General features: G+C 50.4%; 1 protein-coding gene and 1 pseudogene across 3 annotated transcripts in view; both read right to left on the minus strand.

The window, feature by feature from the left end:
* The window catches only part of MYH11 (myosin heavy chain 11), a 118,933-nt gene that overhangs the window by 51,892 nt on the left and 40,303 nt on the right, over positions 1-26,738 (minus strand). For both annotated transcript variants that reach the window (XM_079797326.1, XM_079797327.1), the window contains exons 4-6: positions 15,676-15,703; positions 6,532-6,634; positions 2,273-2,365 (exon numbers count right to left, since the gene is read on the minus strand). In XM_079797326.1, the coding sequence (XP_079653452.1) occupies positions 2,273-2,365; positions 6,532-6,634; positions 15,676-15,703 (224 nt within the window). The remainder of the gene's footprint in view (positions 1-2,272; positions 2,366-6,531; positions 6,635-15,675; positions 15,704-26,738) is intronic.
* On the minus strand, positions 17,554-18,771 carry LOC307109798 (small ribosomal subunit protein eS1-like; annotated as a pseudogene). The gene is made up of 3 exons: positions 18,407-18,771; positions 17,885-18,112; positions 17,554-17,673 (listed from the first exon to the last, which is right to left on the minus strand). The product of its transcript is annotated as a small ribosomal subunit protein eS1-like (transcript).

Raw genomic sequence — 26,738 nt, forward strand, 5'->3', positions numbered from 1 at the left:
TCATCCAGCTGCAAAATAACCTCCTCTGTGGGGCAGGTGAGCGTGGACAGGGACTCCAGCAGCCGCGCCATCCGAGCAGGCCTGCACAGGAGGCTGTTGGGGCAGGTCTGGGCCATGCCCCCGGCCCTGGGGCTCATCAAATGTCTTAACCGGGAGAACTTGCCCAACCCACCTATCTCTGCCTCAGCTGAACCCCCAAACCATCCCTCAGCCCCAGGCCTTTCCCTGCTTTCCAATAGCTGACAAAGGACGGCATCATTTCCGCCCACCACGATGCACGTGGTGGGAGGTATTCACCGGAGTGGACACAGCCCCCTGGGCTCGCTCAGGTCTTGGCAAAACCCTCCCTCTCCCCATCAGGAAGTAAGACAGGAGAATGACTGGGAGGACCAAAGTCATTGCACTGAAACAGAGAACCTGCTGGTCCTGGTCCCCCCACCCCCACCCCACTCCCTTCCTCCCAAGAAAGCATGGGCACCGGTGAGCGAGGACATGTTCCGCATTAACTTTGACTTTGCCCTCACTTACGATGCCTAGAGACTAACTTTACCCTGGTTTGCAACACGCAAATGCGGTGCTTCTCGGTGGAGGCAGCACATCTGCCATGAGGATTGTGGAAATCTGGGGACGTGGCTGATTGGGGGTGTCACAGGATGGTGGGGGCCCCTCCTTTTAGCAGACAGGGGCCAAGGCGACAACCGGGAGAACCCCAGCCACCAAGCGCTGTCCACATCCCCTATGACTTTCAAATGTCCCATCTGACAGTCACGGAAGTGAAAAGCCTGTTTGTAATTAGCTGACCTAGAACCTGACCTTGTTTCAGATAAACACACACACATTGTAAATGTTGTTCGAGTAGAAGAATGTCACCTCCCTGTGACATTCTAGAGCAAGCTGTGCTTGGGTTCAGAGCTTCCCCAAGAGTATTTCGGAAAATCCCGTCCCAGGCATCAGTCCCCAGACAGCCTCCCCCTGTGGGTCTGCGTTGGCAGCTCCCGGGCCCCCGGATCCTGATGTAAATGCAGGTGAGTGACTGTCCCACTGTGTCTGCTCAGGTCATCTGGCCTGAGCACTGGCAGGCTGAAATGCACAGTTATGAACCGTTTTGTTTCTCCTGATAGTAAAGGCGTCGTGCTGATTTGTTTTCATCTGATGTGGTAGTACGTTATCTGCAGCTCTAATTTGGGGGAAGGAAAGGGGACACTGCATAGTCATTTATTATAAAAAGTGGGTCTCGAGGCTGACAGGGCTGGGCACTGCCGTGTGAGTATAGAGGACACAGGGGTGCTGGGCAGAGCAGCGCCGGGGGACAGAGCAGAGGTTCCCACCAGGAGGTTTTCCCAGGGTCCCCTCCCAGGCGAGTGGCAGCTCAGAGGGGCACCTGCAAATCGGCAGAGGCCCCCAGTCATGGGACATCCCAATCAGCACTCCCCCCGATTTCCAAAATCCTCAATTCCTCCTCAGAATTCCCACTCTAACGTGTCTTTCCGATTCTCCTATGGAAGCCACTCTTCAGTTTGTGCAACAGAATTTTTCTAGGTGTCATCAACCACCCACTTTCAGGGTTCTCCTGTCCCCATTGGGCTCAAGTGGAAAGGAGAGGCCCTTGAAGCCTGGGGGAGTGTGTGCGGGAAGGTGGCACCTCCTGCCTGTTGACGGTTGGCTCCCCAACTAGACCTCAAGCTTCATGAAGGCTGTAACCACACCTGAACTGTTCAGCATGATCCTGTGAGCCTAGTTCAGTGCCTGATATATAGTAGGTACTTAACAAAAATGAACTGAGCAAATTAAAAAAAAACAACACATTTAACAATGGTATGCATAAAATACCTACCAGAATGACTGTATGCAGTAGGTGCTTAATAAATGTTTATGAAGCATGTATGTGCCTGGTACCTAGTCAGTAGTCAATTCGTGTTTTGCCGAATAAATGAATGAGTGTTGGATGTAAGTGTCCAGCACATACTAGGTGCTCATAAATATTTATTGAATCAATTATGAATGTCAAATGCCTAGCAGGGTGCCTCGTACACAAAAGATTCTCGATGGATGTTTGTTGAATGAATACTGAATGAATGAAGGAAGGAGTGGCAGGGGCCCTGGCAGGGTTGTAAGGTCACGACAGAACTGAAAACACAGAGCAAAATGCGGCCTGTGCCTCTATACCTTCCATCCCGGCTCCGCTGCAAACACATGCTCTGCTTTCTCAGGCAAGAGATGGTCCCACAGGACCTGAGCCTTTTTCCGAAACACACACGGCTTTGCTACTTACGAATCGTGAGGAGTTGTCGTTCTTCACCGTTTTGGCGTTGCCAAAAGCCTCCAGGATCGGGTTTGCTTGCAGAAGCTGCTTTTCCAGCTCCCCCTAAAATTCATTCAGATCTAGTTACTGCAGAGAGAGACCCAGGCACAGATAGCTCTACCCTACATGGATGTTGTCCCAAAACTCAGCTCTTACCCCACAGGCTCGCTCCCCGCCCCCATCTGCCACCCCGTCTGAGAGCCCAACACTAATGTCCCCATTTACTCGAGGGTTTCGGAAGAGACGACTGGCTGAGCTGGTAGCTGGGACCTGTTCCCCAGGAGGCCGCTTTTCCCTAGTGGCCTGCTCATTCCTGCCGCATCCACCCCACCCCGGGGACGTCATACACATCCCAGTGCAGGGCGCTCCACGCAGGTGAGCCGCCTGCTCCACTGTGCTGCTGCTGTTTATGTTTAACAAGCAGCCATCTTCACGCGAAACCCCTCCTGATGGTTTTAGTGCGATTTTTTTGTAAGCTGCAACGTCTCCTTTTGTGGGACTAGTTTCCGGAAGGCTCCCGTGGAAGATACGTGAGGAATGTGCAAAACCCACCGGGAACGCTTCTAACCGACCGCGGAACAAAGCTTCAAAGCAGGTTCCTGAGCTCCATTCAGCAGGTTAAATGCAGCGGAGGCTGGACCAGCCCCCGGCCCTCTGAGGGGCCCTGTGCACAAGGCAGTCACGTGGTTAACCATGGCAGCAAAGGGCCAACGAGGTAAGTGATGCCGGGAAGCGAGGAGCTGCTCCTTGCCTAGCCCCAAACCGTGGCGGCGGCGGCGGCGGCCTGGCCCGGAGCCCGCCCTGTCCAAGCTCTTGTCCAGGTCTCGCTGGGGGTGGTGGGTGCTGAGGGTTCTCTCCTGGTTCTGTCTGCTGATGTCCCTGTCCTTTTTTTTTTTCAGAGCAGCAGGGCTGGGCTAAAAAGAAGCCGGGGAAGTTCTAAGGGGGAAGGGAGGGAGTGCCAGTGCTCTGCTGCTCCTCTGCTCACCAGGGCAGCGGTCCCTAAAGGGACCAGACAGGAAGCTGCTGTGTGTGTGTGTGTGTGTGTGTGTGTGTGTACCCATCTGCCTTCCTCCTCAGCAGCTCCCGAAGGAGGGGGAACCACGGTGTCATCGCTATGAAAACCCAGCCTTTAGTGGAACTGGGGCTTGTGGAAATTTATGATGAGAGCGATGGGCTTTCCTTGGCTAGTGGGGAGGTCTAAAGGGGTCACTTGGTCCACATAAACTTGGGATCCCCTATATCCCACAACAAAGGCCTTTCCTAGAATGGAAGTCCAGCTGGTGGGGCCAAAAGGTCCTTCTCAGGAGAGCCCTAAACATGGGGATCTGGTCCAAACCACTCAAGTTATGGATGAGACTACAGCCCAGAGAAGGTGAGCATCTTGGGTAAGGTCACACAGGAGCAGACCCCAACTAGAATCCTGACTCTCCTGAGCCATCCGTGACACTGCTGCCCAGGGTCTAGCTGAGAAGGACTGAGTGTGATCCCCTGAGGGCATCTTCCAGGCTGAACCCCATATGCTAGCCCCCCAAGCTCTGCGTTAGACATGAGTTTACACACGCAGAGGTCCGAGCAAGACCCGGTTATGTGTCGCATAGCTGGGGCCTTACCCTGCCACCAAAGCTAGTGCATCGCAACCTCCAAGACCCCCATCTCGGGAGCCTTAGGTCAAGCAACCAGCATGCAAGGAGAGAGACACACTGCACACACATGCACGGAGACACACCAGTGCCAGGGGACAGGGCTCGGGGAGAAATGTAGGGTGATGGCAGGGGGGAGGCATGCCACAGCGGTGCCATTACCGACTGTCAGTCAAGCCAGGGAAGCTTTAGGGCCAGACAATCCTAAAGCCTTCAACCAGACGGGATTGATGTCTCTAGGCCGATCCAGGCCGGGGCACTGGTGGTGGGCACGTTGGTGGGGAGGGTGGGGGGTTCATTCTGAACCGGGGAAACCCCTTACAGGCTAGAGGACGACCCTGGGGATTCCAGTGGGAGTCCTGTGGGCGGCCATCGCACCCCCACAGCCCGCGCTGGCATCGGACACCCGCAGGACAGTGTTTGGGTGCGTTTGTTGGTTTGGGTTGTGAACCTCAGGGGCCTAGCCCATTCTACTATCAGCTACGGGGCTCAGTGGGTGCAACAGGACCATGCAGATCTAAATACACTCCGTGCCTCCCGTACACACCAGGGAAACACTCCCAGTTACTCACGTAGGCAAGAGATGGGCCTTGCTGTGGTTGAACAATACAGTATAAAACAAACGTCAGTGTCATTTCAATCACACGTACATCAGGGCTGGAGACATCTGATTTCAGCCCCCACAGCAGCCGGCGCGCCCCAAGATAACCAGGACAGCAGCAGCTCCTCTGCGATTCTGTTCCTTTCCCTCAGGTTTGCTCCCTCCCATGTCTAACGTCTCAGTGACCCAGACATTTCAAAGGTTTTGGTAACCGCAGCGGCCGTGGTGGGAGCGGCCGTGGTGGGACCTTTTGAGACCGTATCGGATGAGAGACTGTCTGAGCCGTGTTTACATGTGCAGAGAAAGAAGTGCCTGGCGCTCAGCGGGCACTGGATAAAGATCCAGCGTTATTATGAAAAGAACTAGAGGCCCAGTGCATGAAAATCTGTGCACTGGCAGGGCGTGTCCCTCAGCCTGGCCTGTGCCCTCTCGCAGTCCAGGAGCCCTTCGGGGACGTCCAACTGCCACAGAGGCGGGAGAAGCTCCCGCCACCGCTGCCACTGTGCTTGCAGCGTCAGCCTGGCTTGTGGCTGAGTGGTGTTCCCCCTGTGGGAGCACACTGACTACCAGCAGGCAGCTCCTACATTGAGTGTCTGCCCCCTGGTGGTCAGTGTGTGTCATAGCGACCGGTCGTTCCCGGTTGTGCTGCCGTTAGGGTCAATTTGCATATTACCCTTTTATTATATAGGATTATTCTTTCTTATATTTACTGTTCTAGGGGAGAGAAAGGCAGTGGAAGCCGCGGTTAACTGGCCAGCAAACCTTGCGGCTCTCTCTCCCTACACGGCATGCCAGGGACGGCTCAGGGCCTCGGGCGTTCTGCGTTTGTTTGCGGGAGGAAGGTTCCTGACGCTAAAACTGGTGTCCTCCCGGATCGCCGCGGGCCTCCAGACTGGCTGGTCTCTGTGGCCGCTCCAGGGCCGCCTCTGAGCGCCCGCAGCAGGCCACCCTCAGCCTCCCTGCTACCATCTCTCCCGCAGGAAAGTCCTTTGCACCACCCCTCAGAGGTCCCCTCGTCTGGGACCGGTGAGGCCGGGCTCAGACAGAGAGGAGGAAGAGAAGGTTGGGCCCGGGAAGGGATCATTCTAGAACCTGCTTTTCTCCCAAGCCCTAATCCCCTGTGTCACCGCGGGTCATTTGTGGGAGTATCCGATGCCTCTCTCTCTTTCCCCCGTGTCTGGAAGCTCAGGGACTAGAAAGACAGCATCTCTCGGACTCGTCGCCAGAGCACGCTCTGGAACCCCATGGCACGCGGCAGAGGCTGCCACTGGCACCGGACCGAAGCCCACATACTGAGTGACACCAATATTCCCATCCCCTGGTGCCCCCATCCGAGACACGTGGAGGAATGACAGGGGGGCCACACTCTAGGGAGATTGCAGACTCATATACAGCAAGCATGTCAAACTCGAAGGCTAACACGGGCCGAATAAACGAGGCATGTGGCCCGCGGGCCGAGCGCTTGACATGTTTGATATAAAGCAATGGTTCCCATTCGGGGGCACTGCCTCCCCGAGGACACCTGGCCGTGTCTGGAGACAGGTTTGGGGGTCCTAACTGGGGGAGGGTCGCTACCAGCAATCTGGTGGATGGAGGCCAGGGATGCTGCTAGCGCCCTAAAGGGCACAAGACGGCCTCACAGCAGAGAAATTGTCTGGTGCAGAGGGACGCCTGGGCCGCTATGGAGAAGCCTTGACGGAAAGAAGGCAAGACGCCTCCCGCGCTGGGGAGAGGGCTCCTCTCATTTCACAAAACAGGCCCCTCCGAGGACGGTACTGGCTGGGGCGAGGCATTGCCCAGACCCGAACGCACCCCTCAGGTGGAAAATGACCCCCCTGTGAGCTGTCAGGGGAGGGGGCAGTGTAACACGGGCCCGAGTGCTCACAGCGTGGAGTCCGGCCCTCTGCGCAGGGCTTGCCTGTGACTCGGCCAGGCCGCAGGCCCGGAGACCCTCGGCTAAGGCAGGGCGCCGGCCAGCTGCCACTCACCGTGATGCTTGTGTCCTTCTTGCCCTTGTGGGAGGAGGCCACCACGGCCAGGTACTGGATGACTTTCTTGGTGTTCTCCGTTTTCCCGGCTCCGGACTCGCCTCTGAAAGACACGGGAGCCGTGACCCACGGCAGGTAGCCCTCTGCGGGTGCTCTGCGGGTGCCTTCTGCAGCCCCGCGCTGTCCGCCAAATGGGGAAACCGAGGCTCTCAGCGGGGAAGTGACTTGCCCAAGGTCACGCCGCTGGCAAAGCACGGGCTAGGCCTCAAACCCCGGACCATTATCCCAATCTACTCCTCCTCCTGCGAGGATGCAAGAAGGAATTCAGATGAAGAGAGTAAAAGAGAAAACCTTAGTTTTCCTATCAAGGTCTACCCTTAGGTTTATTTGGAATTTAAAAAAAAAATAGACTATATTCTTTAGAGCAGTTTTAGGTGCAAGGCAAAATCGAATGAAAAGTACACAGAGTTCCCACACCCCTCTGTGTCCCCACATGCACAGCCTCCCAAGCATCAACCTCCCACCAGAGTGGTACCTTTGTCACAATCGATGAACCCACACTGACACATCATTATTCCCCAGAGTCCGTAGTTTTTACATTAGGGCTCATACAGAATAGTGTCACTACAAATTACCGACTTTTAAGTATCTGTAACTTTGGTAGAGATGGAAACATTAGGCAAGAGGCAGCTTTCCAGAAGGGACACAAGTATCTCTCAGGGCGTCAGCACCTAAGGTAAAAGCTTTAGAAGCTTCCAGAAAAAAAAGGACTCGTTATGCCATCCGCCACTGAGCAAGTGTAAGCCCCTTCGTCCTCTGAAGAACCCCACTCCAGTCATCTATCAAAGGATAAACCTGGTTGAAGTAATTCATGCTAAGGTGTAAATGACTGATACGTTTAGATCAGCAGGGCGCAGTCTTATCAAGAGTACTCCTAAAATATGAGGGTAATTTTTTCGTTTGTTTGTTTTTGACCCAGATGGCCTTCTTGAGCCAGCTGCCTGTCTTGGCCACCAGAGAGCGTCACGGCGGGACTGCTTCATGCAAGAGTTCCAGACCCTGCCCCCGACTCCCACCATTCCCAGTGAGAGGGCAGGACAGGGCCTCAACCCAAGCTTCCTCCTTCTCATCCTCTCCTCTCATTTCCTTGCTTGTGTTTTGTGTTCCTTTCCTTTGCCTAGATGCCCTTATTCCCCGAGCTCACTGAATATTCTGAAATGCAGGAGACAACTTTTTTTTTTTTTTTAAAGTCTGGAGAAGAACGTGTCCACCCCAAGGTCGGCTCAAGGTTCTCGGCGCTGAACCCGTGCCACCAGGGCTCGCGCAGGCCCTGCTCTTCTTCCTAATTAGGAAATAAAAAATTAATTTGCCCTGCCAAGGGCCCATTAATAACTTTGCTCGTGGTTAAAAAAAGAAGAAGAACGAAGAAACATGTGCCTTTAATTGCTGGACCCTATCCGACAGGCCCCACGGCCCAGAAATCAAGTGTCCAATTGCCAGCAACAAAGAAACGTCTCGCGCCAGCATTAGCACTGTCCTCGCCCTTCCCAGCGGTCTTTATTCCCAGTGGCCACATCACTCCACAGGGCCTCCCGTTTTGTAAAATGGGAATGAGAAGTACAAACAAAAAAATGTTTTCTTAATTTTAAGGAGAGAATGGAGTTTGAAGGGGGAGCAGAAGCCCTGTGCTGTTTCACATGCATCCCCCCCTTTACCTCCACCTGCCAATCCGAAGATAGGACATACCACTTCCACGTTATTACAGAAGAGGAATGTTAGCCCAGAGTGGGTCAACAACTTGCCCAAGGCCACACAGCAAGGTCAGGGTGCAGTCAGAATGGAAATTCAGGACTCTCTCTACCACATCCTAACGAGTTATTCCATGACACAGGCCCAACCCTTTAGGAACTTGCTTTCCTGGACAAGTGAAAGGAAGGCATGGAACACAGAAAAGACAGAGCAAAACCCTGAGCCCACTTCATCAGAGTTAGTCATACATTCTGGGTGCTTTCACTTGCCTTAACAGGCTCTTGGAAAATGTAACCAGGGACCAATAAATGAAGCCACTCGGCCATTTACATCTTAGTATGAATTACTTGAATCAGGCTAATGTCAGAACACTTGACACCTGTACCCCCCCCCCCCCCACCCCGAACTGGAGGGGCCAGATTCTGATCAGAACAAGAGGAAGGAGAGATCATCTTAGTGTGGCAAACCACCTACTAGGTGGTCCTAAGCCCGTTCAGATCCAAGACAAGACTCAGGACAGCAGTGCTCACCGTGTCCCAGATCACTCCTGCTCGTATTCCCGTTTCCACAATTTCCTCATTTCCCACCTTTGCCCTCAGCCTCTCCCACCTCCTCCCTTTTACACCGAAGACATCGGATTGACTATGACCAGGGCCCGGTTTTCCACCTTGCAGGGGAGGGGAAGTGGGACACCAGCTCTGGGAATCTGCTTCTCCCATATGGGCTGCTTGGACAAACAGTTTCCAAGTTCTATTGATAAAAATAAATTGTCCTGGGTGGTTCTGCCAAAGAAAACACCCCACGCTCCAGCAGGCTCAGGGGTATCTGAAGATGGATGTGCTCAGGGCTGCTTTAGAAACATTACTCTTTGCTTTTCTGACCCCTGAACTCTGGGGGTGAAAATACCTTCCTGGTCTGAACACCCTAAACCTCTATCTTGTTTCATAGGAGACTTGGAGCCCAGACCCCCCCGCCCCCATCCTGGAGGAAGACCTGGATTCATGACTATTACAGCCTGCGGCCTTGTAACTACCCCAAGTCCTTTGGATCAGTCCAACCCCCGCGGCTGGAAGGAGCTACCCAGCGGCTGCTAACCCCTCAGCTCTGTGCAGGGCAGGCTTCATGCGTGTGCACCCTGTGCAGTCCCACGGGGATCCCCCTGAGGAGGGCCCTGTGCTTGATTTGATGCTCTTATTGCCATCTAGAAATTCTTAATAATTTTTTAACAAGGGGCACTGCATTTTTATATTGCACAACTTTTTAAATCAGATAGCTGGTCCTGGCTCCCACGTCCAAGTCCATTTCAGCGTGTGGTCTGTGCTTGGGAGTAAAGCCAAGTTGTCTCTGAATCTCAGAGCTGTTCAGTCCCTGGTCCTCATGTGATTCCCGCCCTGCAGATGGCAAGGTCCTCTGGCATTTGTGCTATCCAACTCCTACATACGCTGCAAAGCCCAGTGAAGCACTGCCTCCATTCTGAATACTGCCTCCAGCTTCCCCAGGCATAAGAAATACCTCCTTCCCTTGCAGCAACAATAGGCAAAATAGCACAATGACCTCCAGGACCTGACTGCCTGAGTTTAAGTCTCTGTCCTGCCAGTTATCTGTGTGACCTTGGGCAAGTCATTAAACTACTCCCATGTCCATTTTATAGATAAGGAAACTTATCTATGAAATGGGCGTAATAAAAGCACTTATGATTACTTGGAGGATTAAATAAATGACTATATAAAACATTAAAGAACTGCCCTAGCTGGTTTGGCTCAGTGGATAGAGATAGAGTGTCAGTCTGCAGCCTGAAGGGTCCTGGGTTCCATTCCGGTCAAGGGTACATGCCCGGATTTCAAGCTTGATCCCCAGTGGTGGGGGCATGCAGAAGGCAGCCAATCAATGATTCTCTCTCATCATTGATGTTTCTATCTCTATCTCCCTTTCCCTTCCTCTCTAAAATCAATAAAAATATATTTCAACAAACAAAAAACATTAAAGAACCAAGTCAGGTACACAAAAAATGTTAGCTATTATTACTTCTATGACTATTTTTCCCTAATGCCTATATGTTCTGTTTGTATCATTACTTTCAACAATCAATTCATACTATCATTAAAATGTAAACTATATCATATTTTCCCATGATTTCAGCCAGGTGCCAGCAAACCATTTCTGTAAAGGGCCAAATACTAAATATTTTAGGCTTTGCATGTCATACATTCTCAGTCCCAACTACTCAGCTCTGCCTTTGTAGCACAAAACAAATGGTCATGATATAAAGTTCCAATAAAACTTTATTTACAAAAATACAGACAGGGGCCAAATGTGGCCCAGTGGCCAGAGTTTGCTGAGCCCTGGCTGAACTCTTTCAGCTCTTTCCTGTCCATTTTAGAATAAAGCTCAACCTCGACCCCAGGACCTAGAAGACCCCACGCATCTCTCTCTGGTCTTATGTGCCCCCACCCTCCCTCTCTCTTAATCCACCCCCTTGCACACACACAGTTATCCCTTGAACACACTGCTCTCACTCAACCCAGGGCCCCTCCATGTACTAGTCCCTCACCCAGGGCCTCCGATTTGTTCACACTGGATGGATTACATGCTAGACCACATAGAACTCATGTCTAAAAACTACTTTCGCTTAATTTTTAGTTTCTTAACTACATAATCACCTACAGCAAATTGTTAGTCCCAACCTGGCTCATCTTGACCACTGGTTACTTCTAAAAGCTTATACCCTGCTATCAACTTGTAGATCCTCGTCATGCTGGCTGATTTTAGCGATGGCCCAAATGAAATGTAATAAGGATAGCTCAACTGTTGGTGTTCAGGGATGGCTGGATGCACTTCCCAATAAAAGTTGAATGGCTTGGGGATTTTTCTGTTCCCGATGGCCAATGCCTACTTATTACTGAGCATCGGCTATGTGTGGGGCAGTGTGCCGGGGATGAGGGAGTGTCCCCATCCATGATGAGTGTACATTCCAGGAAGGAGACAGACAACAGCCAAGGAAATGAATACATAATCAAGATAATCTGAGGTGGCTATTATCACTTTACCAGGGTAATGGGAGAGACAGAGGGGAAGGCACAGCTGGTGATGGCACAGCCAGAGGAGGAGCTGAACCCTGAAAGATGCAAAGGAGTCCGGTAGGGAGGATCCGAGGGAAGGGAGCACCCAGCAGAGGGAACAGCAAGGACAAAGGCCCGTGGTAGGGAAATGCTGGGCACACGTGGGGACAGAAAGGGGCCCAGTGCAGCAGGCCAGTCAGGAGGGAGGGGGGTGGTAGTAAGTGATGAGGGAAGAAAGGTTGGGCTGGATCAGACAAACTTCTAGGCCAATGTAAAACATTTTGATGTTATTCTAAGTACAGGAAACCATTTCATTAGGGGGATGGGGCTTGAGAACTAGTAAGGAAGAAATCAACGCTGCAGAGAACGGGTTATAGGAAGGATAACAGAGTACGTAAATAGTGATCACTGTTATAGCAGCTGATCCTTACTGGGGCTGACCATGAGGCAGTGGCATTCTTCTCAGTCTCTTACATAAATGAACGAACTTTCATCCCTACAACAACTGCCCAGTGGAGCACCTACTGAACCCATTTTACAAATGGGGAAACTGAGGGTCGGAGGAGTTAAATGAATTGTGGAGAAGTAGTGGAATCTGAGGAGTGGACAGAGGTGAGAAATAGTTCAGAACCACACTGTCCAATGCAGGAGTCACAAGCCAGAGGTGGCTACTTAAAATAACTAAAATTAAATCCTAAAACCCAGTTCCTTGGTCACAGTAGTCACATTTCGAGTGCCTAGAAGCTATCATCTCAGAAAGTCCTGGTGGACGGCACTGTTTTAGAGAAAGCAGAACCTGGGGTCCATAAACTCAGCTCAGAGGATGGAGACACTAGCCCGGGAAATGAATACATGATCAGCCTGTGCAGTCACACAGCTAGGAAGGCACATTCCACCCTACCCCCTCTGCCACCGCACTGAATTCATTCACTCAACAGATGTCGGTTGAGCAATGCCCTTTTTCTACCGATGCAGATGAGCAATGCCCTTTTTCTACCCGGGTACCTTGGCAGATGACACATGGCTCACACATGGGCCTGGCTCACAGGTGCTCCAAGGGCTCTCAGGTTGGCTAAACAATGCCCCCCCCTCACCCCAAAGATGCCCACATCCTAATCCCAGGAACATGTGAATATGTTACCTCCCATGGCAAACCGAATTTTGCAGCTGTGATTAAATGAAAGGTCTGGAGATGGGGCGATTATCTTGGATTATCCTAGTTACCCAATGTGATCACAGGGATCTTTATAAGAGGATGGTTGGAGGGCCAAAGAGAAAGAGAGAGATTTGAAGATGCTGCAAGCTGGCTTTAGAGATGGAAGAAGGAGCGACTAGTCAAGGAATGTAGGTGGCCTCTGAAAGCTGGGAAGGCTAGGGAACACCACGTCAGCAGGTTGTTTTAGCGTTTACATCCACACCTAAGTGGCATTGCATCATTAGTTCCGATCGTAATGTCATAACATCATTGTTAAGCATCAAATGTTGATTTCTCACCATGGAAGTGGAGAACTCAGCTCCCACTCAACTCTCTCCTCTTCCCCATGGAGACGATTTGGTCACATATAATATTTCCAGTTAAATCAGTACTCAGGGTTTGCATTATAAAGATGATGAAAATGCTACACACATTTGGGCCCCTTTGTCCACTGTGATTATTCCTCTCCTGCCTGACTTTTGGTTTTCCCTGGAATCGATAATTAACTTGTTTTATTGTTTAACAATAATATATTTACAAATTGTCAAAATCTTTTCTCAATGCAGTTCACTGTCTTCATAGCAACCATCACCATCTGAAATTCTTATTTATGCACTTCACCACCTGCCTGGCACCCGTTGGTGCAAAATGAATTTGTATCACCTCAGTCTGTCCTTTTGACCCTGGGATCTGGCTATAAAGAACATCTGAGGAAAAAAGCTGGAAAAGCACTTTTGAAAAGCAAATAGCAGGCTCCAATTTCACGTACCGCAATGAGAAAGGATGCCTTAGCACCTTAATCAGCACTTGTCACTCACAACTCTAAGCACACAGAGAAACTTGTAGCAGCAAAAGTCTAGAAATAAAGCCAGTTACTGTTAACATCTGTTAATACTATTAATAATTCTGTTTATAACATGATTTGTTGCCTTTTTGTGAAATGCTAAATAGCAGTTAGCGGTTAGAAGAATGTGTGTATGCATGTGTGTGTGTGTGCACGCGCGTGTGCTTGTGCGTGTGCGTGTGCGTGTGTGTGTGTGTCTGAGTGGTATCAGGTGCTGTGCTAAGTACCTCCTGCAGGCCACAGCATGCGAACACGGCAGAGCAGAGTCCAGGACTCTGTGCTTTCCTGTCTAGCATCCTGGCTGCCTCCCGAATGAAAATCTGGCCTGTTCCTGGAGCTGGAATTGTCCCACATTGCCTTGCTCAGGGCCTCCAAGTATTGTTACAGCATCGATAGGAGTGAAAGGGACCCAAATGCCCCTATCAATTTACTTCCTCAGTCAAAAGAGTCAGCTAACATGCTGAGGGCCTGGCCCAGGGTAGGCTCACTCCAGCCCAGGCTCCCCAAAAGCCAAGACCAGGAAACCTCTCGTCAGCCCCCACAGGCACCAGGTAACCACGGGCATCTTTCTGCCACACGTCTGCACTGATGCGTCAGAAATTTGGGGGATGAGCCAGACACTCTCATTGCAAAATATGCATCAGAATCTCCAGGGCCCTCCAGCCCGGCCCAGCTCCTGTTCCTCACCCCTTCTGAGCTCCCAAATGGGCCACGGAGGGGCTGGGCTTCCGCGCCCTCCTCTGCTGGAGGAGAGCACTCCCTGACGCCCCCTCCGGAGCCCCACCAGCTGAGCCCTTCTCCACTCCAAAGCAGGGGGGTGTGCACAGCTCAGACTGGGCCATCCCGCCAGCGTGCTCTGTGCAGATGACCCATGACAAGTGTTTCCATCCCTGCCGGCTCACCTGCTGGCCTAGCGGCTGCACTGATGCCCACGACACTAGATAAAAGCACAGGTTTCCCCGCCCCAACCCACCCCGCTGCGGCAGGAGTCCTTGGGCCTTATCTGGGCCATTCGCTCCTGAGCCGGTTGCCCAGGAACTGACGCACAGCCACATTTGGGAACAGAGGTCTAGCAGGACCCACACCAGGGGTACCTGAGATGGTTTTAGGCAGCACATGGTCAGAAAATGCACAGGATGGGGTAAAAGGAGGGTCACAGCTTATTCTTATATTATTATTTATTAATGCTTATATTATTTTCCATACGGACAACGGTAAGCCGATTTTTGCCCCACCCTGTATAACTGAAGAGTAAAATGACAATTTTCGCAGATGTCACTTACCTTGGATAACACCACAGAAGGAAAATGAAGTTAAAATGCTGGCGGACACAACTGTAACCAGGTAATGAAGGTTAACATGCTAGTGGTAGTTCACGTCAATATCATATGGAATGCCCTGGCTAGTTTGGCTCAGTGGGTAGAGTGTCGGCCTGCGGACTGGAGGGCTCCAGGTTCGATTCCGGTCAAGGGCACATGCCCGGGTTGCAGGCTCAAACCCCAGTAGGGGGCTGCAGGAGGCAGCCGATCAATGATTCTCTCTCATCATTGATGTTTCTATCTCTCTCTCCTCCCATCCTCTCTAAAATTAATAAAAAATCTATTTAGAATTTTTTTCAGAAGGCTACAGTAAAATAAAATCTATTTTATATTTCCTCCAATTGTAGTCTACAATGCTGGCCCTTGGGGAGAGTGACAGGGTAGCTGCAGCCTTCATCCCTCCACGCCATGTGACCTGACATCACCTCAGGTTCCAGGGATCAGGATGGGGAGATCTTTGGGGGCCATTACCCTGCCTACCACAGGAGGCATTTTCCTGAATGGTGAAGATTCTCTGAATGATTCTAAGTTTAGTTAATATCTTCTGACCATGCTCCCAAGTCCTCAAGGAAACAATGACATGAAACACCAACTATGGCACAGATATGGTTGCTAATTGTGAAACTGGAAAGCGGTACTTTCATATAAGCCAAGACTTCCTCACCAATAGAGATGGCATGCAATTAGAGGCAATTCTGCAGGGAAGATGTTTAGTTCAGGGCCTGGCACACAGTAAGTGCTCAATAAGTGCTAGTTTAAAAAGGGGAGACCACCAGGTATCACTGACAATGTAGGTGTGCCCAACTGACAACGAGAACCCTAGTTCAACAAGCGTTTAGTGAGCGTCAACTCCCCAAGGAGACATGCGGTGAGGCGCTGGGAATGGTGAACAAATCAAAGAGCCTTGCCCTCAGGGGCCTTCTTTAATAGGCTGAATCTCGACCCCAGAAAAACAGAAGAAAACGTAGCTCCACTTACGTGCATAGAATGGACTGGTCCTCTCGATCTGAGAACAGAAAGAAAAAGACACCCATGAGTTAGACGTAGCTCTGAACTGAGGGTCTGGATATGGGGCCTCCTGAGACCCCCAATACAAGCTCTTGCACACTGCCCCCCCTAGGGGTGACAAGGGGCCAGCTGGGCTCATTGCCCAGGGCATAGGGGACAAGACCAAAGCCAAGAGGCCAGCAGGGCTCTTTTAGATTCTCCTCCAGACCCCAAAGTCCTGGATGCAGCCCCAGAAAGATGCTGGAGTCTGGCTTGTTCAGGAGACAGTGGTCTTCCCAGCCCCACCAGCTCTGGGTTGGGGGGAAGGGGGGCGGGTCCTGGGAGACCCACGTTGTCCAGATTCGGTCACAGGTGGAACACAGACTTTGAAATTATACAAACTGGGGTCCATTTGGCCATTTTCCAGCTCTGTGGCCCTGGGCAAATATTTGTAACCTCTCCATGCCTCAGTTCCTTCACCTGGAGTGTGGGGTAGCAGACACGTTTTGGTTTGAAAATCCAGCATCCATTCCCTCTTCTTCGAGGAAGACCATCCTGTGTTCCTTTAGGGGACATGTCCCCTGCCCTGCCTCTGCCATCATGTACCGTCCTGGTGGGGCTGCACCACCAGCTCCCACAGCCAAGAAGTGAGAAGGGTCCCAGGCTATGCCAACCAGGTTCTCCGAGCTGGATCTAGGACAGGCCATCAAAGTGGGTCGACAGAGCCCTGAGGGGGCCCCACCTCCTGCCCCCAGGGCCTGCGCAGTTTCTGTCATTTCCTGAGGCTGGCTCCCCAGGCTTCCCATCCCACCTGTGAGCTCGCCGATACTTCCCCATAAACCCCTTCCCCAGATAAGATGCCAAGTCGGTCCCTGTTGCTCACCACCAGAGAATTCCGGAAGGTATAGTGGGCATCGTGAGATCTGTTGTGACTAAGCAGGCATCACTGATCACCTCTTCACGTGGCCTTAGGGGATGGAGTCAGGTTCTGGAGCCCATTTCCTCCCCTATGGGCATGGGGAGGGTTACCAACACCTTTAATCACCAACCAGTTAGCCATAGCTGAGAAACCAGAGCGTCACATCCACTGATGGCAACGCCACAGCAGCAAGCATTTCTCCCGTCCATTCCCCAGCTCCAGGCCCACCGTCACGATCAGCCCCTCATGATCCAACATCTCCCTCCATCTAGGGATATCCTCCTCCAAACCCCTCCCACTTTGGATGCTTCTTGAAAACGTGAACATAAATTTAGCGTATGACTCAGGAATTCCGCTCCTCGGAATCTACCCTAGAGCCCTGCAAATATATGTCCTTACAAGACTTACACACGAAGGTTCACAGCAGCATTATTATAAAGGCTACAAGGGAAAACAGCCCAAATGTCCATCAACTGATGACCGGCTAAACAAAATGTGGTGTAGCCGTGCAACGGAACAGTATTCAGCCATAAAAACAACAAGTACTGATTCATGCTACAACCTGGAAGACCCTCAAAAACGTTATATGCTAGGTAGAAGTAGTTAGACGCAGAAGGCCACACATTGTATGATTCCATTTACATGAGATGTCCAGAACAGGCAAATCCATCGAGACAACAGATTGGTGGTTGTCAGGGGGTGGGGTGAGGTTACTGTAAATGGGCATGAAGGATCATTTTGGGGTTCTCAAGCTGGACTGTGGTGATGCTTACACAACTGCCAATTTACTAAACATCATTGAATTTCACACATAAATTGGGTGAATTTTTGGTATGCAAACTTTATCTCCAATAGCTGGGGGTTTTAGTGCAAATAGGATTTTTTATTTGTCACTATTAAATGTCTGATTTTTAAACAGAGTCTTGGACTAGGGGCTCATATCCATCAGTTCATTCAACTCTAGCACCTGCCTCATCCTTAGTAGCTTTTCCAGAATCGCTACCTTCATGGTGAAGCTCCATGAGTTTTCCCAATTCAAACATACTGACTTTTCTAACAAAGGCATCATGGGGCCCTAGCTGGTTTTGGCTCAGTGGATAGAGCGTCGGCCTGCGGACTGAAGGGTCCCGGGTTTGATTCCAGTCAAGGGCACATGCTTGGGTTGCAGGCTTGATCTCCAGTAGGGGGCATGCAGGAGGCAACTGATCAATGACTCTCTCTCATCACTGATGTTTCTATCTCTCTCTCCTCTCCCTTCCTCTCTGAAATCAATATATATATTAAAGGCATCATAGATTGGCAAGCCTTTTCTGTCTTTTCCAGTGTGATCTGGAATCAGTTTATTGACCACTTCTTTCAAGTCATTTGTCTGCACCTCTCGGGTCATGATTTTCATCATCTTCCAGATTTGGTGGACCTGCTGATGCTAAGCATAAGAGGTCTTCCTAATCTGATTGTTGTGTTTTTTTAGTAAAACCAATACAAAATAGATGAAGCAAATAACCATCACTAATCTTTTTTTTTTTTTTGAGGGGGGGTTTAATGAGCCTTTATTAGAATGTTGAAGCAATGTGTTCAAAGGCAGCCCTATAAAATAAGGATTTTAAGTTAGGTCCCTAACTGCATGGACAGGAAAACCAGGGCAGGAGCTGAAGTGGGGAGCGACATACCCCGTCGCCACGTCAACACATGCATGTGCACACACATGGGACACTCTCACATGTGCTTGGAGCTGGCGCTGTGTGCAGCTCACACATGACATCTGCCTTTCCTCATGGGACTGATTTTTAAGCAGACCATCACTAATCTTGACATCACCATGAGCTTCAGTCACGGTCTGCCTTTTTTTTTTTTTACCATGAAGCACATTTTTGTTGTGGGAAAGATCCACGCTATGGAAACCAGTCAGCACTCTTTGCCCTGAACATCCTCAGTAACGAGCTTGAATTTTCCAAGGCAACTTCATCATCCTGCACATCAGCTAAGCTCACTTCAAAAACACGACCCTTGAGACCCTCGGATGCGATTTTGCTTCCTTGAGCTCTCGTGACTAGCATTCTTTCAATAGCTTTCACATCACACCAATCTTGCTTAGGAAACGGATCAACCACTTTCTTCTTAGCTCCCTTTCTGCCGCCTTTTGTAAGGTGCTTGCTCTTGCCGGCCATCCTGGTGCTGCTCAGAAAGCCAAAAGGTAAATAGCTATTTTTAAAATCAAGGCTCCCCAGTGCCCTTAGTTAAGGCCTAAACTCCTGAGCATGTCGTCTATGGCCTCCCATGACTGGCTGCTGCCTGTGTTCCCAGCTTTGCACCTCAGTCTCCCTCTTTTTTTTTTTTTTTAAATATATTTTTATTGATTTCAGAGAGGAAGGGAGAGGGAGAGAGAGATAGAAACATCAATGATGAGAGAGAACCATTGATCAGCTGCCTCCTGCACGGCCCCCACGGGGAATTGAGCCCGCAACCTGGGAATCGAGCCGTCAACCCGGTCATGCACCCTGACCGGGAATCGAACAGTGACCTCCTAGTTCATAGGTCAATGCTCAACCACTGAGCAACACCGGCCAGGCTTCCTCACTCTTAATGCCCAGTAACCCCACGTAGACCAACCCCGGAACCTCTATTCCGTGCCTCTCTGTCCAGGCTGTTCCCTCTGCAGAAGGCCTTTCTCTTCTTTCCTGGCTACTTCCTGGTCCCTCCGTCTCAAAGATGACACCCCTTCTAAGAAGCCTTCCCCACAGTGATGGAGCCAGGGGGTGCCTTGGCTGTCTCTGTCAGCACGGCCGAACTACTGCACATAGTCAACACTGCTAGGAGGAATAGGACCCCCACTACTGGCCCCCTCAAACAATCCCCTGCTGCCTCCACGGCCCTCCCAGCAGCTCTGGAGCTGCCGCTGGTTCCTGCCCATCCCCAAGACAGAGGCAATTCCCCACCTCAACAGTCCTATGTCGCCTGCACTTTCCTCCCTTTGCTTGTGTCTCTGCCCCACGGGACCATGAACCTGTCATAGACAGAAGCATCCAGTCCTGTACCCCACTTCCCCCAGCTCCTACAACCCTAGTCCCCAAGTCCTAAACCCTGACACAGAGAAAATGTAGCTTTGTGAGTCGGAAAAAAGCCAACCCCAAACCTAGAAGACATGAGTTTTTTGAAGCGGAAGCTCAAATACCCACACACAAGAAATTGACTCATTCATTCATTCATTCACTCAACAAATACTTTTATGGCATCTACCAGCTATCCAACACTATGGTAGTTCCTGAAACTACCACATAATAGTATCTAACACTAAGCACCTCTTCTGTGCCACACATTGTTTTAAGCATTTACTTGTATTAATTCATTCAAATCAAACACACTCTATGAGCTAGACTTTTTATTCCTAAATTACAGATGAAGAAGCTGAGGCACAGAGAAACTTTAAAACTTGCCCACAATTACAGAGCTAGTAAGTGGATGAGGCAGAATTTGAACCCAACACTTACTATTTAATAAACACCTACTATGGCCCAGACACACTGTCAGGCACTTCCCATGTGTGGCCTTAGCTCCAGACTGTTTTAGGGTTAAGGATACTGAGGTTAGGCAGCCCAGAGTCACACAGGCACTTCCATGACCAACCTGGCTTTTGAAGCATTGTGAGCCAGAGCCTGGGCTCTTTCTGCTTTGCCAAGAACAAGACAATCCATAGGAAACAGAACATGGGTCCCAAGGGGCCCAGGCTCCAGAGGGGTTGGGGAAGGCATTGGGGGACAAGGCAGCTTGGGGAGACCAGCAGGGATCATCCAAGGGAAGGAGTGAGGCCTATTGTCCAGGCCAGGGAAGCAGCTGTGCTAACCTCTGTGGGGGGAAGAGGGAGACCAGAGCATGAAGTGGCCTCTGGGATGGAAGGATCGGCCTCCCAAGAATCAGATCTCAAATCTGTAGACTTGTCCTAACATTAGGGCCAACCCCAGTCTAAGAACCATCACTTTTGGCCCAGATCCTCCTCCCCCATCTCCCCGCTCTGCCTGTGCACCCCACCATGCTCATAGGGCAGCCTTTCCTCTCATAAATTTGAAAAACTGTGGTAAATGCACATGACATAAAATTTACCATTATGACCATTTTCAAGTGTACAATTCGGTGGCATTACTAATAAGCATATTCACACTGTTGTGCAGCCATCACCACCATCCATCCCCAGAGCTCTTTTCATCCTACAAAACTGAAACTCTATACCCATGAAACACTAACTCCCCACCCTTTCTTCCCTCAGCCCCTGGCAACCACCATTCCACTTCCAGGCTCTAAGAACCTGATACTCCAGGAATCTCAGATGAGTGGAATCATGCAATAATTGTCCTTTTGTGACTGGCTTATTTTACTTAGCATACTGTCCCCAAGGTTCATCTATGTATCAGAATGTCCTTCTTTTGTAAGGCAGAATAGCATTCCATTGTATGGATCTACCATCTTTTGCTTATCTATTCATCTGTTGATGAACACTTGGGTTGCTTCCACTTTGTGGCCATTATGAACCATGGCCATGGGGTTCACACATGTTAGAAGCCCTGCTTTCACTTCTTTGGGGTACATGCTCAGAAGTGCTGGATCGTATGGTTTTCCTGCTTAACTTTTTGAGAAGCTGCCACACTATTTTCCATAGCAGCTGCACCATTTACATTCCCACCAGCAGTGCCCAGGGCTCCGGTTTCTCCACCTCGTCAACCCATTACTTTCTGGTTTGTTGACAGCTGCCATTCTAATGAGTGTGAGTTGGTACTGCATTGCAGTTGAAGAATTTTCTTTTTTATTAAGTGTATTGGGTTGACATTGGTTAATAAGATCATATAGGTTTCAAGTGTACGTTTCTATGATATATGATCGATATATTGCATTGTGATCCATCATCCAAAGTCAAATCTTATTAAAACAGTTGGATAATACCATGCCTTTGCCAAAACCAGCTGATGAGTCTGATGGCCCCCAACCTCCCCACCACGGCCTAAGAGGTCTGACATGATGTGTCCCCACCTACCTACCACCACCACTCTCTCATTACCCTCCCCTCTGCTTAGCTCCTGCACAGCCACCGACTCCTCAGAGAGAACACACTCTTTCCTTCCAGGACCTTTGCCAAGTAACATTGCATCTCTCCCCAGCTCTTGCCATGGCTGATACCTTCCCATCATCTTAGGGCTCCACTCCCAGGGAGGCCTTTCCTAATTCTCTGTCCACTGGAGTGTATGCTACACCCTCTGGGCACTCAAAAATTACTTAGACCCATCTGGAATGACCTTGTGTTTGCCTCTTTCTCTATTCTAGAAAGCAAGTTTTATCAGAGAAGAGTCAGCTTTATCTGTTTTGTTTAACATTGTAGCTCTGATACTTGGCACATAGTAGGTGCTCAATTATATTTGTTAGACGGATGGATGAAGGATGAATGGATGGGAAGATGAATGGATGGATGGATGATGGATGGATGGATGGATGGATGGATGGATGGATGGATGGATGGGAAGATGGATAGAGAGGAGGGTGGGAGGATGGATGGATGAAGGAAGGATGGATGGATGAATGGGACTAATGAAGGCAATGCTTGTGTTCACTGGGTATCAGAGAAGACAATAATGACCCTGACCATAACTAGAGGCAGGGAATGTATATCACATACAGAAGCTCTGGCCCACCCCAGAGCAAGATGAATGAGATGCCTGGGTGAGCTCCATAGATCCTATGTCCACCTCCAACCAATTCTCTCTCTTCCCTTAGATTACAGATGGTCAGTCTGGTGACTTGGTTAGGCGAAATCATCAGGACAAAAGGCAGAAAATCCAAAAGGCAATTTAATTTCTCTTTCTTACTCTTACCTTGGGCCACATCTGTTTCTGGGGCCAGGTTCAGGGGGTGTGGAGAGGCACTGCCCAGGTAAGTCTGCCCTCTGAGCTGAGGGCTAACAGGAGGCCCTTGCAGAGAGACGGGACATAGGAACACACAGGGCAGAGGAGGGAATGTTCCATCACCATAGAGTCCTGTCTTCCAGCCAGCTGCATTGATTCCCACCAGGCCGACACCCCCTGCTGCCGAGAACCAATTCCAGCATGTAATAATTACAAGAGTTTTACCAAAAGGTTGGTGAAGCTTGGGCGGCTCAACAAGGGTGAGCCACACATGTAGTTTACCTGTTGGAAATGGCTAAATGGCTGAATAGGATTGTTAACTGCCAGACAGCTCAGGGCATTTTACTGCCTCCTGTTGGCCAAACACCTGAACAGCTGTAGGCTATTCCCCAAACTGACAATGCTTCTGTACCCTTTGATACCTTACCCTTTGAAGTGTGTATGTCCACCTTGCCTTGGGACAAATTGTAATAATAAAAGCAGGGTCCTTGGTCAAAGTAAGAGTCTTCAGTTCCTTTTAGCTGAAGCTCCTCTGACCCCCAATGCCTTTCAAAAATATCTTTCGTATCCAGACTCTTTAATCATCTATGCGCAGCCCCTTTCTCCAGAATGCTGAACCTTTGTAAGGCTGGGAAAGAACCTCGGCACCCTGCCTCCTGCCACAATTCCTGGGCTGCCCCTCAACAGCCAGAAACAGCCACCTCAGGAACACCCACATGTGTGCCGAAAGACAGACTCAGAGGTTGGTCTCTGCAACAATATCACCAAGAGCAAAAGACCAGAAACAAACCATTTAACCAGCCCACCACCTGAAGACCAGTTAAACAGATTCTGGTATTTAGATTCTGCTAAAGCCAAAAATGGCACATGAGGCAGCCATTTAAAAAAGCCAGGCAGATTTTTATCTGATACAGAACACTCTCCAAGAGATAGTAAGCTAAAAAATAAAAGGCTAAGTAACATTGCATCATACCTTTTGTGTTTTAAAAAGGACACGTGTGCATGCGCTCACACCCATCCTCAAATACTTGTGTATGCGCCGGATATATTATGAACCCATTCCTGTTACTGGCAACAGAGAGGAGAGGGTCTGAGGGACAGAATCGGGACAGAAGGAGCCTACTTTTCCTCCATCTTCTATCCTGTGGATGTTTGTGCTGAGTCTGTGTAACCATTCCCTCAGCCCACCAAAAATGGTCAACATAAAAATAGTCTTTATTGCTCTTGAGGAAACCATTATAACCATAAAACTTAGGAAAGAGAGAAAAAAAAATAGCCTCCCGCTCACCGTGCCATGGGCCCAAGCTAAGTTTCTCCTGTTCTCGGTGACCCATTGAATTCCCACGGCAGCCCCTGAGCTGGGCACTGGCATCACCCCCATTTTACAGATGAGGAAAATAGAGCACAGAAGGGAGCTGCTTGCCCGAGGTCATGGCGGTGGGTGGAACTGTGGTCCCAAGAGATATGTCCACTCAGAAACTCAGAAAGTGACCTTATCCTATATAATAAAAGGGTAGTATGCAAATTGGCCTTAATGGCAGAATGACCAGAATGACTGCTGGACCAGTCACTATGAGGCGCACTGACCACCTCTCGGTCCCTTTCCCCGGCCAGCAGGCTCTGATTGCCTGATGGCCACCCGCAGCAGGGGCGTGGCTGGCGAGTGGGCAGGAACAGCCGACCTCTCAGTCCCTTTCCCCAGCTGTCAGGCACTGATCACCCAACCTGGGATGGGTGGCAGCGGGGGGTGGGGCCGGCTGCAGGCAGCTGGGAAAGATGGCCCTGATCGCAGGCTAGGCCTAGGGACTGTACCTGCCCACAAATTTCATGTGCTGGGCCTCTAGTCTATATATATAAAAGGCTAATATGCAAAGTGTCCCCTCAGGAGTTCAACTGGGAGACCAGGAGTTCAATCGCTCGCTATGATGTACGCTGATCACCGGGAGCGGCGCGGAACAAAGGAAGACCCGCCCGGCAGCTGGCAGCTGGCAGCCAGAAGGCCCTGATTGACCCTGATCGCCGGCCAGGCCTAGGGACCCTACCCGTGCACAAATTTTGTGCACCAAGCCTCTAGTTCAGTCTTACAGATGCAATTAAAGATCTCCAGATGAGATCATCCTGGATTTAGATTAGGACCTAAATCAATGACCAGTGTCCTTATTTATAAGAGAGGGAGAAGGCACGTGAAGGAGACAGAGATGGGAGTGATTGGTCTACAAGCCAAGCAACCCCAAGGATTGTCAGCAACACCAGAGGCTGGGAGACAGGCGTGGGCTGGATTCTCCCGCAGACCCTCCAGAAAGAAGCAACCCTGCGGACACCTTCGTTTCGGACCTCCGGCCCTGGGACTGTGAGAGAACAGAGTCCGCTGTTTTAAGGCTTAAGTTTGCAGCCATGTGCAGAGCGGCCCGAGAAAATGAGCGCGGTCACCACCAGCGAGTGCGCTGGGACTCACGCCCCAAGTGGTCAGGACCCCGGAGGCCTTGCTTCTTGTCACTTGTCACGGCTGCTTTGCCTTCCTCAGATAACCCTCCCTCGTGCTCTGGGGCACTTCCTTCCAAGATAAAAACCAGAAGAAAACAGTCAACCTTTCACCTCCTTGGTACACTCTACAGAAAGAGAAGTCAGCCTCACCCTTGCAGACGGGAAGTCGTGGAGGGGGGCACCATGGGTTGGCACACTACCAGCTCCTTGCCCTAGAATTGAGGGAATGTGGATGCCTGTGCCTCCAACTTCCACCCAGAGGGAGAAAAACCACGTGGGAACAGAGCAAAATAGGAAACCAGTTAAACACTGACTGAGGAAGGGCCAGAGGGGCGAGAGAATGGAGGAGCCAAGACTCCGATCAGAACCCAGGCAGAGCGAGCAGCTCTGGGCTGGCCCGGACAACCGCCACTGTTCACAGGAGCGATGCTGAGACTGACCGATGGACGAGCTCTCTGTATCCACCTGCTCTGCGGAGAGAGGCAGGCTTTCCCAGCGGCCCTGGGGAGCCGTGGAGAGGGTCCGTTGCTGGTCCTGAGGCCTTTCCTCACAGGCCCCCAGGAGAGGGAGCAGGCTCCAGGGCAAGGCTTGGAGGCTGCCAGGGTGGCTCTGTGCTAGGGGTGGCCCGGCGACCTCTGGCCTGGGACCTTCCCATCGGAAACACATGGCCTCCCAGCGTGGGAAGCTGACAGAGCTCTGGTCACGGGCAGAAGAGAGGCTCGGTGTGGGTTGCTTGTTGACCCACGTGGGGCCCAGGAAACCCTCTGGATTCCTGGAGATTCTGATTTTTCCTGAGCCTGAGCTTGCTTCTGACACAAGGCAGCAAAGTTCTCTGAATGTGCAAATCTGTGACGCCTGCCCATTTTTACACACACCGTTATTTTCTCCCCAAAGCACCCCCTCCACCGCTTCTCTTCCTGCCTCATCCAGGTTCTCTGGTTTCTTCTTCCCATTAAGTTGAAATTCACAAAACATAAAATGAATCATATAAAGTGAACCAGACAGCGGCATGGAGTACATTCGCAATTTGTGCATCTAGTACCAACATATTCCTGTCGGCCCAGAATCAAACCCTATACCCATTAAGCAGTCACTCTCTGTTCTAACTCCCCTAAACCCCTAGCAACCAGCAATCTGCTCTCTGTCTTTCTGGATTTACCTATTCTAGGCATGCCACATAAATGCAGTAACATAATATATGGCCCTTTATATCTGGTTTCTTTCCCTGAGCGTGGTTTTTCTGAGGCTCATCCCTGTTATATTGTTTCAGAACTCCTTTTTTATGGCTCAGTAATATTCCGTTGATGGGCACTTGGGTTGTTTCTACCTTTTGACGACTGCAAATAGTGCTGCTATGAATATTCGAGTACAAGTTCTTGTTTGAGGACCTGTTTTCAGTTCTTTGGGGAACATACCCTAATCCATTCTTGAAATGTCATCTTGAGAGTCACCTCCTCTATGACACTTTCTCTGACTCCATATTTCCCTAGAGCTAAGTTGGGGGCCTTTCTTCTTAAAAAAAAAATCTTTTCAATCCTCACCCAAGGATATGTTTTCTATTGATTTTAGAGAGGGAGAGAGGGTGGCAGAGAGAGAGAGAGAGAGAGAGAGAGAGAGAGAGAGAGAGAGAGAGAGAGAGAGAGAGAGACATAAATTACTTGCCTCCTGCATGTGCCCTGACTGGGGATCAAACCTTTAACCTGACAGGGAATGGAACCCACAACCTTTTGGTGTATGGGACAATGTTCCAACCAACTGAGCCACTA

Source organism: Cnephaeus nilssonii (assembly GCF_951640355.1).
Source record: "Cnephaeus nilssonii genome assembly, chromosome: 2".
In the NCBI taxonomy this organism is placed as follows: domain Eukaryota; kingdom Metazoa; phylum Chordata; class Mammalia; order Chiroptera; family Vespertilionidae; genus Cnephaeus; species Cnephaeus nilssonii.